Source organism: Protopterus annectens, chromosome 14.part0 (genome assembly GCF_019279795.1).
Source record: "Protopterus annectens isolate FY-2018-M chromosome 14.part0, PAN1.0, whole genome shotgun sequence".
Taxonomy (NCBI): Eukaryota; Metazoa; Chordata; order Ceratodontiformes; family Protopteridae; genus Protopterus; species Protopterus annectens.
Window position 1 is genome coordinate 292,743,265 of NC_056748.1, and position 12,904 is coordinate 292,756,168.

At 39.1% G+C, this 12,904-nt stretch overlaps 1 protein-coding gene across 1 annotated transcript in view; it reads left to right on the forward strand.

Annotated features, from left to right (window-relative positions):
- CPXM2 (carboxypeptidase X, M14 family member 2) overlaps positions 1-12,904 on the forward strand; it is a 1,728,300-nt gene that overhangs the window by 176,520 nt on the left and 1,538,876 nt on the right. The window contains exon 2 of the mRNA XM_044056018.1: positions 3,011-3,112. Within this exon, the coding sequence (XP_043911953.1) occupies positions 3,011-3,112 (102 nt within the window). The remainder of the gene's footprint in view (positions 1-3,010; positions 3,113-12,904) is intronic.

The window sequence follows — 12,904 nt, forward strand, 5'->3', positions numbered from 1 at the left end:
CTTCTTACAGTCTTTGGAGTAAATGACGAACAAACTGAACAAGAATGAGTGTTGTGTTCTTCCTCTAATAAAAAAAAAGCAAAATGTGCAGTGATCTTTGTAGGTATTTGACTGGCACACATATACTTCCTCTTTCTCTTAGACATATATTTTCAGAAAAAAACAACACTTTTGTAACAAAAATGGAATGCCATCCCAAATGGATATTTATTTTCTCTCTTTGAAGAGAAAAATAGCCAACCATCAAACATATAAAGTCACAGCATAGTGAGACTTGCTGGTTGCATCAATGGAAAGAAAGTTCAAAATTTGGTCCCATGCACATCTGTTTTTATACTGGCTCACAATGGTCATACAGGCGTTTAAGGGGCCCTAAAGCTTTGGAAACTGACCAGATGTCTGATCCTTGGCAGGATTCACCCCACATTGCTTAGGCTATTGCAACAATGATATGATGCTGAACATCTTAACAAACCACCTTTCAGACAGCCACTCTGACTCTTAATTCTTCAGTCATTCCAGCATGACTGCTTTTATGTGGAAGTTCCAGCCTAATATACCCTCTGTTTTGTAAATGTGGGCAAGTCTGGGATTTTTTTGAAGAACAGCCTAGCCAAAGAACAGCCACGTGTCTGGCTTGGCTCTTAGAGACCCAAAAGAGCTGAGCCAGAGCAGACAATTGCAGCAGTAGTTCTGTTAAAAATAACTACATCTGGAAGTCCAGACTGATTATTTAACTAACAAAAAAAAAAAAAAACACAGTTACAGCCAAACAGGCACTGACATTGCCAGCACTCACTCAAATGAATGCTGATGGTATACTGATCACACTTTGTAACAGCTTGCACCCAGCCACCACCTTCACTGCATCCAAGCTACAGGTCTGCTGACAATAAAAATAGGAAAAATTATACTAAGCAATAGCATACAAGTACAGCACTCTGTATGCAGGAACAGGAATGTTGCCCTGGCTCATGAAAAAAAATAATGTTCCCCTTCTGGTCTAATGACGATTTAGTGCTCAGTAGTTCAACCACACACTGCAAGAAATGGTCAAAAACCCAAGGTAAAAACTAGATACATTGCCTAAATGGAACAACAAAAGTCTTGTGAAAGGCTGGATTTTGTTAGCTTTATGTAAGAAACCATATTTTAGTTCCCTTAAGGCAACCCACAGTAATAAAAATCATTATTCTTTATAACCTTTTTGCGTGCAAAATACACACACTGTCCCAGTGGACTGTGCCCCTCCTGAGAAGGCACAGCAGCTCAGTCAGTGAAGTTGCTACAGGATATAATAATGACAAACTTGACAGATACTGCCCTCCAACAGACCATATTAACCATAACTGCCTGTTGCTCTTATGTATTGTATGCCACCAAAATTGATAGCATCTTTCTGTACACTAATTTTTCACTGAGAAGAGAATGAAAAATGTAATAAGTGCAGTAACATTTTTCTATTTTAGCTTGTGATTGGTAAATAAATAATAATGGTAAATAAATACACTGCCCCCAAAAAGCCATAGCACTTTTCTTTGCCAGCAGCAATTATATGATGGCCTTGTGTTTTCTTATACAAGATGCCTTCACCAGCTTTCCACAAAAAGGCAGCCCAGTTCTCTCCATACGTCTGATACTTCATGGTGAAGACAGTGAAAGAAAAAAGAAACAACTAATAAAATATTATAGTAATTTCAGCATGTAGCTCATTAATACATATTCTCATCCCCCAAACATACATTAAGCGCATCTCGGAGATTCACAGAATTGAGCTAAAACTAGGGACAATTAAGAGACTAGGCTTACCTCAATAAAAGCAAGGAACTCTGCCCGTGCTGTCCTTAGCACTGATAGTGCTTTCCAAGGTCTCCTGATCTCTTTTCTCCCACTGAAACTGGCTGGCTGCTTCCCCTGGAAACATTCAAGCATTTTGCAGTAAAGGAAATAACGCACCCCTCATCCTAAAAATGAGCTGCATATCTTTTTATAACACAACTGCCCATCTGCAATGTCTTGCAATAGTCCCCTTCCATGAAAAATGTTTAAATCTTCCATTTCAGCACTATGGCATGTGGCACCACCTTCTGTGGTATTGCAGCCATCCTCAGATCTTAGATATGCAGACTTGAGCTAAAATAAAGCAGTCACTGCCTGCAGTTCTGGTCTGAATCAACAATCATCAGTTACTCGAAAAAGAGAAAGAAAAAAAAAGAAGAAATGAGTGATTGTGGCTCAGCTTTTTCTTAGTTCTTTATCTTGCTGAATAATGAGCCAGAGCTGAGATTATACCCCAGCTCAAACCAAGCTTGAAATTGCTCTGGCCTGCCCACCTCTGCTTTTAGCATTCCACTTGCAAGGACTCTTCAGGTTGCATGGTGACAGCATATCAAACTTTTTTTTGGTGACACCTAACTGAATTGGCTTTTTGCAATGTAGTGGAAAAGTCTGAGATCACTAAAAATGTGTGAATATTCTTCATCAGAGATGCAGCAGTCTTTACGTTTATTATATGAAGTGGTATTAATATCAGCTTCATAAGGGAGAAGACATAAGGGAACTTTCTGCCTCTCCAGAAAAGTTAACCTTTGGGATCTTTGGGGTAAAATTGTTTGACTTGGGCTATTCTAGCAAAAAGCTGTTCGACCAGTTATTATTTATTTGTGATTGGGTGTCATATATCCATGAGCAATTTTCCCCTAATATAGTAAAGGCAGTATGGGAGGGCTCAAGAATACTGAATGAGACATATGAAAAAACTGCACTGTGATCAATGTAGCACACACACAAAAACACAAATACACACACACAAACATACTTGCACACACATATACCCATGCCCACTCACACTCAAGCACACATACATTATTACGTCTCTTAAATAAACAGAAAAGCTCAGGTTTCAACTCTGTTATTCTGGATCATTCTTGTTGGGGAAAAGAATGTTGTAATGTTTTCATTATTTTATTCTATCTATGATATTACTAAACATATGTTTTTCTTTCCACAGCTAAAAATGGAAATAAGAAAAGTGAGAAAAACAAGAAAGTGAATGACAATGTCTCTAACAATGGACCGGAAATTGTAACACTTATTGAAGAAGTCAGAGAAAGTGAGTAAAACTGTACATTTGTCAAAGTGTTTGGAATCTGCTGTCCACTAACTAAACTAAATAACATATTATTGTAAATAATAGCGGATTGTTGATTAGGGAGAATGGTTTGTATTCTAAAATATTAATTACTGACATCATGCCTATGCATCTTTGCAGCATATGCTGAACAGTTATTTAGGTATTGTATACATGAGGTATCCCATCCTTGTTGGTTAGAAGAAAGCAGACACCGAACAATGTACAAATAAACCATCACAGTTAGTTTTGTCGACATTTCACAAATATGCCATTTCTGAACAAATCACAGATTTACACATAATGAATAAATTAGTTTTACATATATATATATATATATATATATATGTATGTATGTACAATATACATATATGTCTTGCAGTAATCTGATGACTGATTTGTTGAAAAGCAGCACACTTTGACATTATCAGTAACTTGACTTAATGGGTTGCTTTGTTTTACAATTATCTTGAGGGTTCAATTGTGACCCCATTTTCCATCTGTCCATCCATCCCGTACATCCATCCATCCATCCACAACCTTTTTTCCACATTTTATACACATGATGTCAGGGTGTCCCTTCAACAGTAACAATCATCCAGAGCCAAGGTTTACACTGCCCGGTGGCTAACCCTACCACTGAGAAAAAACTTTGACAAACTGTTAAATTTCTGGGTCTAACCATAGAAACTATTGAAGAATTTTCTGCAGCAAGTCATATAAGCTGAAACACCATTATCAGCCTCTGCGACAGTCCTTTCATGACTTGCCCCTCCCTACAGTTTAACATGTTACCATTTGCAGTTGTCATTCTTTATATTTTAAATAATTATTATACAAGGATCTACATTTTAACTATCTAGATCTATGGTGTAAATTTGTAAGAATAGTCTTTTTAGGGATCCTTCTGTCAAACATTTTGCTGTCTCATATCCCTTTGAAATGGTCATTTCATAGTGATTGTTAGAAGCACATTAAGAACACAAATTCAGTGTCATATTTTGGGTGTTGGTGGTTTGGGCTCAAAAATGTTATGTTTTGCTGAGTTATGGGCATGCACTGAAAGTAATATTTAAAACACTCTTTTTCATGTTTTATTGGCTTTGTTTTAACCACTTGACATTATGGTTACAGTGCTTAAATCATGAGGGATTTTGCTATAAATATTTTAAAGTAGTAATTTTAGGGATACTGCTTACAAAATTACTGTGTGGATATAATTTTCCAGTCATTTTCATAAATCTCAGTTTGGCCAGAGTTTCACAGATTCAATGTAATATTTCTAGTGGTTGAGACAAGTTCATGGTACGTTGCATATTTGAGCTCACAATGTTAAACTTTGGTAGAGCTATGAACATTTGTTGAAAATAATGTTAAAATAAACTCTCTTTCATAATTGATTGTCTTTCAATGGATCTAATCATCCTTAAAGTTTCCTGTATTATTCTTCCTGGGCTCCACCCCCATCCCCCATTTTTTTTAGATATTTCCTGTCTTTTTAATTTTTTTTAATGATATGTGGAAATTGATTCCAGAGACTTCTTCCATAGCAGGTCAGAGTTAGTTGCGAGATAAATAATGACTTCTCCTAGATTCTGAAGGTTGAGTGAATCTGTGACTGAATGTGAAGTCTAGGTGGACTTTACTTATTCTCTCCCATGCGTGGAACTTAACTTGATTCACAGACAACTAGTAATCTGATTAATTAATTTCCCTTGCCTATTCTATTAGGTGCTTTAAGTCAAATTGTCAGAAATGCATTTTTGATAGATGATATAAAAGACATTTTATGTAATATTTGCTGATGTAGTACAATGATGCCGAATGAAGATGCAACATAGCCCAATTTACAAAGAGGGATATTTGTGGAAGCGTGGCTTAGATAACCTTAACTTGATGAGAATGAGTTGTGTAACACTACAGTGCTTTACTCCATAACTATGTATGACAGACATCTGCCTGCATAATAAAATGTGAGTGACACTGTAAATAATATCACTGCCTTGGAATATACATAATTCGTATCTAAGATTTGCCTTAAAATGTACAGGTGTCCCAAGATGTCAGTTTTAGGATAATACATACAAACTATGCTTACACAGCCACAGTGCAAGCAGATTCTAATCCCCTACTATGTATCATGTAGGATGGCTTCAGGAAGGCAGAGGTGGTTCAGCAGCAGACCATGCAGCTTGGCCAGTGCTGACTGACACTAATGACAGGGAAAAAGGAGGTCCGATAGACCAAAAATACATGGCTGGAGAGCTACAAAGTTAGATATTCTTCTGGTTTCGGCAGCTGACACTGATAGGGCTTTAACTACAGATTTTTAGTTATTTCTTTATTACTATTTGGTGATTGGGCAGATGGGTGTGGTCTGTTGACCTTTTCACACATGACTCAGGATCATTAAGTGGAATAAAACACATAAACAAAATTTAATGTATGCAAAGTTGTGAAGAAGAAAACCCACTCATCCCTGGAGTCACCAACTGGGACAAGTTTGGAAAACGTCACACACATACAATATCACTGCACACACTTTCTAGAATGAAAGACATGCTGTAGAACTTCAGTAAAACTTACTAGACCCACATTTATTTCAGTTTAATAAAAATGCATTTGTCCCCAAACAATAAAAAATCTGGTCTGAAAGCAAACACATTCATGAAGCTAAGAAAATTCATACTTACCGTATTTTCATTCCTAACTTCCAGTAATAGACCAGTTGTGACCTTGCTACTATATTGTTACATGCCTTCTCATCTCCCAAAGTCATTTTAAAGAAACTTTAAACTCAGATACTCAACCAATTGTGCTTTAAGATATAAAACAACTATAATTTTATTATTACTGTGCTCACTTGCTCTTTGTATCATTTGCTTTATTCTTGTTTGGGAGGATATTCAAGTATATCTGAACCTTTTGAAATTCTCTTGGGACTTTTTTTTTAATTTTTGCACACATTTTTAGCTTATTCCTAGCTGTTTTGGTCAACATTTCCTTTCTATTGCTTACCTTTGAACTTCTGCTGGCTTCCTTTCTTTGATTAAACATTTGTTTTTCATATAATGGTGATACATCTATTCTCTATGGGGGTGTTTTTCCTCCTGTGTTATTTTCACATTTTCTGTTATCTGCTATATTATTGACCAGTGGGGCAAATCTACTTTCTATGTGTTAGATCATGGTACTGTCTTAGTATGACCACAAATGCTAACTCTGTTCTATTGTCTTATGATAGACATACCGTGTTATGACACTTACCTTGTTATCATCTGCTGACCATTGCCTTGTAGTACACTGGATTGATAGAAATGTAAAGACAATTGAATCTCATGATTATTTATGCCTTTCAAGTATCCTTCTTTAGGCTGTACATCTTTTATCTCAGAGGGCTAGGCAAGTGAAGCCTGGGTTGCATTTTTGCATACCCATCCAATTATCTGAGACTTGTTTGAAAAAGTGATAGTGTATTGTACTGCTTAATTTGTAGGGGTAGTCTGACAATTAGTTGGGTGGGAGGTACTGCATGAAGAACCTGTCTCTCCATCATGTTTTCTTTATCTGCTCCCCACACCCCACCACCACCCCCAACTAAGGAAACCACAGTAAAAAACTTTTCTAAAGCAAACTTTACCTTACTTAAGACAGAGGTGGTAAGCTTCACAGCCCCCAGCTAAACGATAATGCTGTCCAAGATGCAGAAACCGTTACAAATGCACTCTATGAGCACCTACAAGGATGCATGGATCATGCCATCCCTAGCAAAACCAAGACTCACTCCTCGAAGAGAAGGAAACCAGTTTGGTGGATCCCTGCAATAAAAAGGATATACAATAGAAGAGGAAATTAGTTCAGAAAAAAAGCAAATCCCAAGAAGGAAAGACATCACTGATCAGTATGAGTAAGAAACTAAGGTCCCTTATGAAATCATCCAAGGCTAACTTCGAAAGAAAAATACCAAGGATTCAAAACATAACCACAAAGCCTTCTTTAACTATGTTAAGAATCTAAGTGGCAACTCGCAGATATGCACTGAACTAGTGCAAAATAGCACAAAATATACTGAACCTACTGATATTGCCAACATCCTGGCAGATAGATTTAGTGCAAACTTCACCCTCCCTCTCACCTCCAAAAGGGCCCACAACAATACCGGAAAAAGTTTAGTGTCCCAAAAATCACAGACGTACAGGTGAAAACAGCCCTTTCAAAAGCTAAAAACACAGGGTCAAAGAGACAAGATGGTGTCCCAGGCTGCGTCTTGTGTGAAATACAGAACAAACTAACTCCCCATCTAAACACGCTGTTCAACCTCGGCCGCTCCACAGGCTATGTGCCCTTAGAATGGCGCACAGCAATAGTTATTCCTCTCCCCAAATGAGGGGCCACAACTGATCCTAGTAATTATCATCCCTTAAGCCTGACTAGCCTGGTCTGCAAGGCTATGGAGCGCATCATCATTGAACTCATTAACAAAGACATTGGGAAACTCCAAACACTTGAACCGACCCAGTTAGGATTTGTTAAGGGCAGATCATGCCTACTAAACCTGGTTGACTTCTTCGAGACAGTCACCAAGGCCATAAAAGAGGGAAAGGTTGTTCACACAGCCTGCCTTGACCACGCCAAGGCTTTCTACATCATTCCCACTCGGGTATTACAGAAAAACTCACCAGCCTGAACATAAACCCCTACATCACGAGATGAGTTGCAAACTGGCTTACAGACAGAACTCACAGGGTAAGAATAACGAGCTCCAGGTCCGACTCTAACCCAGTCACAAGTGGTGTCCTGCAAGGCTTGGTCCTGGGACCCCTACTGTTCGGCATATACTTCTCAGAAGTACAGACAAACACAGGAGGACTATGGCTAACCAAGTTCACCGATGACTGCAAACTGGGACCATAATTGACTCTCGCACAGGTGAAAACAGCCCTTTCAAAAGCCAAAAACACAGCGTCAAAGGGACCAGATGGTGTCCCAGGCTGTGTCTTGCATGAAATACAGAACAAACTAACTCCCCACCTAAACATGCTGTTCAACCTCAGCTGCTCCACAGGCTACGTTCCCTTAGAATGGCGCACAACAATGGTTATTCCTCTCCACAAAGGAGGGGCCACAAATGACCCTAGTAACTATCGCTCCTTAAGCCTGACTAGCCTGGTCTGCAAGCCTATGGAGTGCATCATCATGGAACTCATTAACAAAGACATTGGGAAACTACAAACACTTGACCCGACCCAGTTCAGATTTGTTAAGGGCAGATCATGCCTACTAAGTCTGGTTGACTTCTTCGAGACAGTCACCAAGGCCATAAACGAGGGAAAGGTTGTTCACATAGCCTACCTTGACTGCGCCAAGGCTTTCGACATCATTCCCACTCAGGTAGTACAGAAAAACTCACCAGCCTGAACATAAACCCATACATCATGAGATGGGTTGCAAACTGGCTTACAGACAGAACTCACATGGTAAGAATAGCGAGCTCCAGGTCCGACACTAAACCAGTCACAAGTGGTGTCCCACAAGGCTTGGTCCTGAGACCCCTACTGTTTGGTATATACTTCTCAGAAGTACAAACACAGGAGGACTATGGCTAACAAAGTTCACCGATGACTGCAAACTGGGAGCCATAATTGACTCTCGGGCTGACAAGGACATCCTCCAAAAGGGCCTTACTGAGACGTACACCTGGTGTCAAAGTCATGGCCTCAAGCTAAATGCCAAAAAATGCATAGTCATCCTATTTGGGAATAACAAAACACCCATGAATTACCACACATATGGCAGCCCCCTTACAGAAGAGGTAATAAGAGATCTGTGGACCCAGGTAGATAGTAATCTCTCCTTTGACAATCATATTCCCAAAGTAGTTAGGAAATCCTTCTATGTGGCCCATCTAATTACTAAAGGGTTTGCATCTAGAAATAAAGAGGTTATAGTGCCCCTTTACTCATCACTCATTAGACCCATCATAGAGTACAATGCCCCATTTGGGATGTTCCTCACAAAACACTTCCAGCAGCTGGAAAGACCACAAAAGTATCTCACCAAGAGGATTACTGGCCTCAAACATATGTCCTATGCAGCCTGACTGAAAAAACTTCAGCTGTACTCAGTGGCATATTGATTACTCAGAGGTGATCTCTGCCTGACTTAAAAAGCCATGTCCAACTCAGAATTGGTGGACATGCTCCAGCTAAAGAAATCCAAGTCACTGCGAGCCAAGCACTCTAGTGAGCTAAACCTCACCACAACAATAGAACATGCTGGAGGGATAGATTCCTGTCACAGAGACTCCCCATGCTTTGGAACAAAATTCCAAATTACATCAGGCAGAGCCCCTCACTAACACTCTTCAAGAGAAACCTTGATGAGTGAATGGGTAACAGAAAATACACCCCTGGGATCACTTCATTGGCTCTGCTTGACAGAGGATCAGTTAATTAATCAATGGGGCAGCGAAAGTCGACACACTCTGGCTAGTCTTATAAATGCCCTCGGGCAGATAACCTAATGCCCACCTATGAACTTATGCTAGTCTCTAATGGCACAGAAAAGAAGACACAGATGTCACCTCAAGAGTTTATAAGATACTGAATAAATATGGTTTTAGTTTCTCTTGATAATTGAGTCTTTCAGCCTGTGATCTTCTTAATTAGGAACCACTGGGTTTTTACTAGTTACTTTGTAAGTCAATGATGTACATCCTAAGGGGACATTGCATTTTGTTAGTCCAATTAGTGCTGAGTGCAAGGGAGCGATGACTTCTTCAGATCTGGAAGATATTCCTTAGCTGTGCTAATTAGAAGGATTTTCTGACTGCATTTCTCATGTGATGATTGAAAGAGAGTAAGTTATGAATATATGATCAAAGTTCCCTAACATGATTTTAATTTTAAAGAGGTTATTGCTGTATGTTGAGGTGAGGGTTGTCTACCAGACATGGTAATATTACACTCTTTTGTTTTTAATTTGAGACCATTGTGATGACCATGCCCTGGCCCAGCAATCAAGGAGCATCAATCCTCACCACTAACACCAGGGAGGTTGTCTCCTAGATGAGAGAAAAGGATATCTAATACACACAGTAAAGTACAATTTCCCTTAAGTGCACACAGAGATCACAGTCAGTATGGGGCTGGTTGCTCCCTTGCTCACTAGGTCCCCAATAAGACTCCCCACTGGCACAGCTATAGGGTCCAGATCTCAGCCTAGCTGGGCAGGCTAAAACCTCCAGTACCCTCTCTCTTCAACCAGTGCTCTGTGTCCCTAGCAAGTAGCTGACACACCACACACACACTTTGAGATAAGTATTTATACAACTTCACAGATACTCTTGGGAAAGGCTGACACAGATTCTCCAGCTGTGCCTCTTTACCCAGACCATACGGTAGTAATCCCTGCCACCACCCAGCTAATAATATCAGCTACTAAAAGGCCTTTAAAAGGGTGTCCAGTTATTATTGTGCAATATTATTATCCAATTTATAATGTGACTATACAGTCTAAGGTTTATTGGAAGGGCTTAGACAGTAAACTCTATAAATATATAATGTACTCTAAAGCATACTTTAACTCTACATAAACCAGCCACAGGTAGAAGGTTTTAAAAATATTTAATAATAAATAATTAAAACACAAAACAAAACTACTACACCACAGAGATATCTAAGAGTTCAGAGATCACACAGAAACTTAAAATAATACAGTAGGACAGATCTGATTTCAAAGAAAAATACCTAGTTAATCTTTACTAGCTTTAACTATTCCTACAATAAATCACAGTGCTAGAAACTTACATGTGAGCTTAGGCAGAGTGTGGAGTTAGACATCCAAGATCAAAATGCCCCCCAGTCTCTTGTGAGAAATAGTATTTAAACATTACTAACAAACATGTCTGCTGGGTCCCTCCCAAATTACATCATGTTGACACTTAGGTTTTCCCAAGCAAAAAAAACTGCATTATTTAGCATTCTAACACCTGCTCAGAAACTTACAACAATAAAAGTCATTTCACATGTATAGTCTAACAGAAACCAGAGCAATAAAGCACCATCCACACGTAAATTCTTGTCATAAACCTTAGCCTTAAAACAATGGGCAAGAAACCTTCATCCAGACTTACAGGAGCTGAATTCTAACATGAAAGTGTCACAACATGCTTCACTGGGCCAGTAGAGTGCAATGTTGTCACATATTTTGCAGTTCCACATCTCACAGTATTCTTTTACACTCAAGAAAACATGCGTGTATTTTTACATTTACTTAAAAATGCCAGAATTATATATCAAATTCTATTCGACTAGGATGGCAGCCTTCGCCCATCTCTCCCCAATCGTCACAACCATTTTAAATACTCAAGTTATTTGTGTGTATAGGTTCTTGCTAAGGGGTTATGACAGTTACTCCCAGTTAACTCTTGTGTACAAGTTTAGCCAAAGGTCTTGGTTTCCAGTCTAGAGATCACAAATATTGTTTGTTTGTGTCTTTCGGCTTTTCCCGGTTAGGGGTCGCCACAGCGGAACTTTGGTCCGTTAATGATTGGCAGTAGATTTTTATGTGCTGGCTTGCCGGGCCTAACACACAACCTTCAATGAAGGAATGCCCATTCATGCATGTCGCCACACAGAAGACGCTCTAACTGAGAATCGAATGGGCAACGTCTAACTGTGAGGCAACAACACTACCGCAGCACCACCAGGATCACAAATATAATTGTCAAAAATGAGGGGTTCCAACAGTGACCCTGGGGGACCCCACTAGTCACATTCATAATATCTGATGAGGCACCCACCACTCTCAATGTGTGTGTTCTGTTTTTTAGCCAATTTGCTATGCATCTTACCATGTAGTGATCTATTTGTTCAGCTTTAAGCCTACTTACAATGCCAGCATGTTGTATGATCTAAAACACTTTGCCAGGTCAAGGTTTACCATGTGAACAAAATGACAGCCTATATAACCCTGTTGAAAAAGTTAGCCAAATTCATTAGGCAACATCTTTTCTTGACAAAGCCAGAATTCAGACCTTTCAACCAATTGGGGACACATTTCAACAGAATCAGGGACAAGTCAAGAAAAAATCAGGGACAATCAGGGAAACTGTTAAAATATTAGTGCTATTAACTTGAAACTGACAGAATCAGAGCATATGAATTAATACACATTTTCGAAGGTAAAAGAAGTTTATAACTCTTAATTATTGTCATTATTCATTAAGTGTAATTCACCACCTTTCCTCCAAAAGTCACTAGTTTTAGGAGGGATTAAGAGGGACAGAGTTATAATTTAAGTCAAAATCAGGGACGTCTCTGAAAATCAGGGACAGTTAAGAGGTATGAGCCAGACTGCTGCAGATCAGATCTAATGAGATTTTTGATATCACATTTGATAAGGTCAATTATAATACATTCCATGGCTTTGCAGAAGAGATTCATCACACTGATGGGTCTATAATTCTATAATGTCTATGGTTGGTGGCAGCGCCTTCCTTGTAGAATGACTTTGCCATTGGGGTGCTTCAAACCTCAAGGACAAAATCTGTAGCCAAATGTAGGTTAAAAGGTTTGAGGAATGGCTCTGTCAAATGTCTAGTACTGTTTATTAAACAACCTAGTGTATTGTTTGGGACAATGGAAGTATTCTTGGACTTTGCAAAAAACATGTACATTTTACACAAACATAGGGTGGTCAGTGGCATTGAGCAATAATGAGTAGGTGAACTGTGTCATTGTGGGAACTCCTTGGTGTGCACTGATGGTGGGC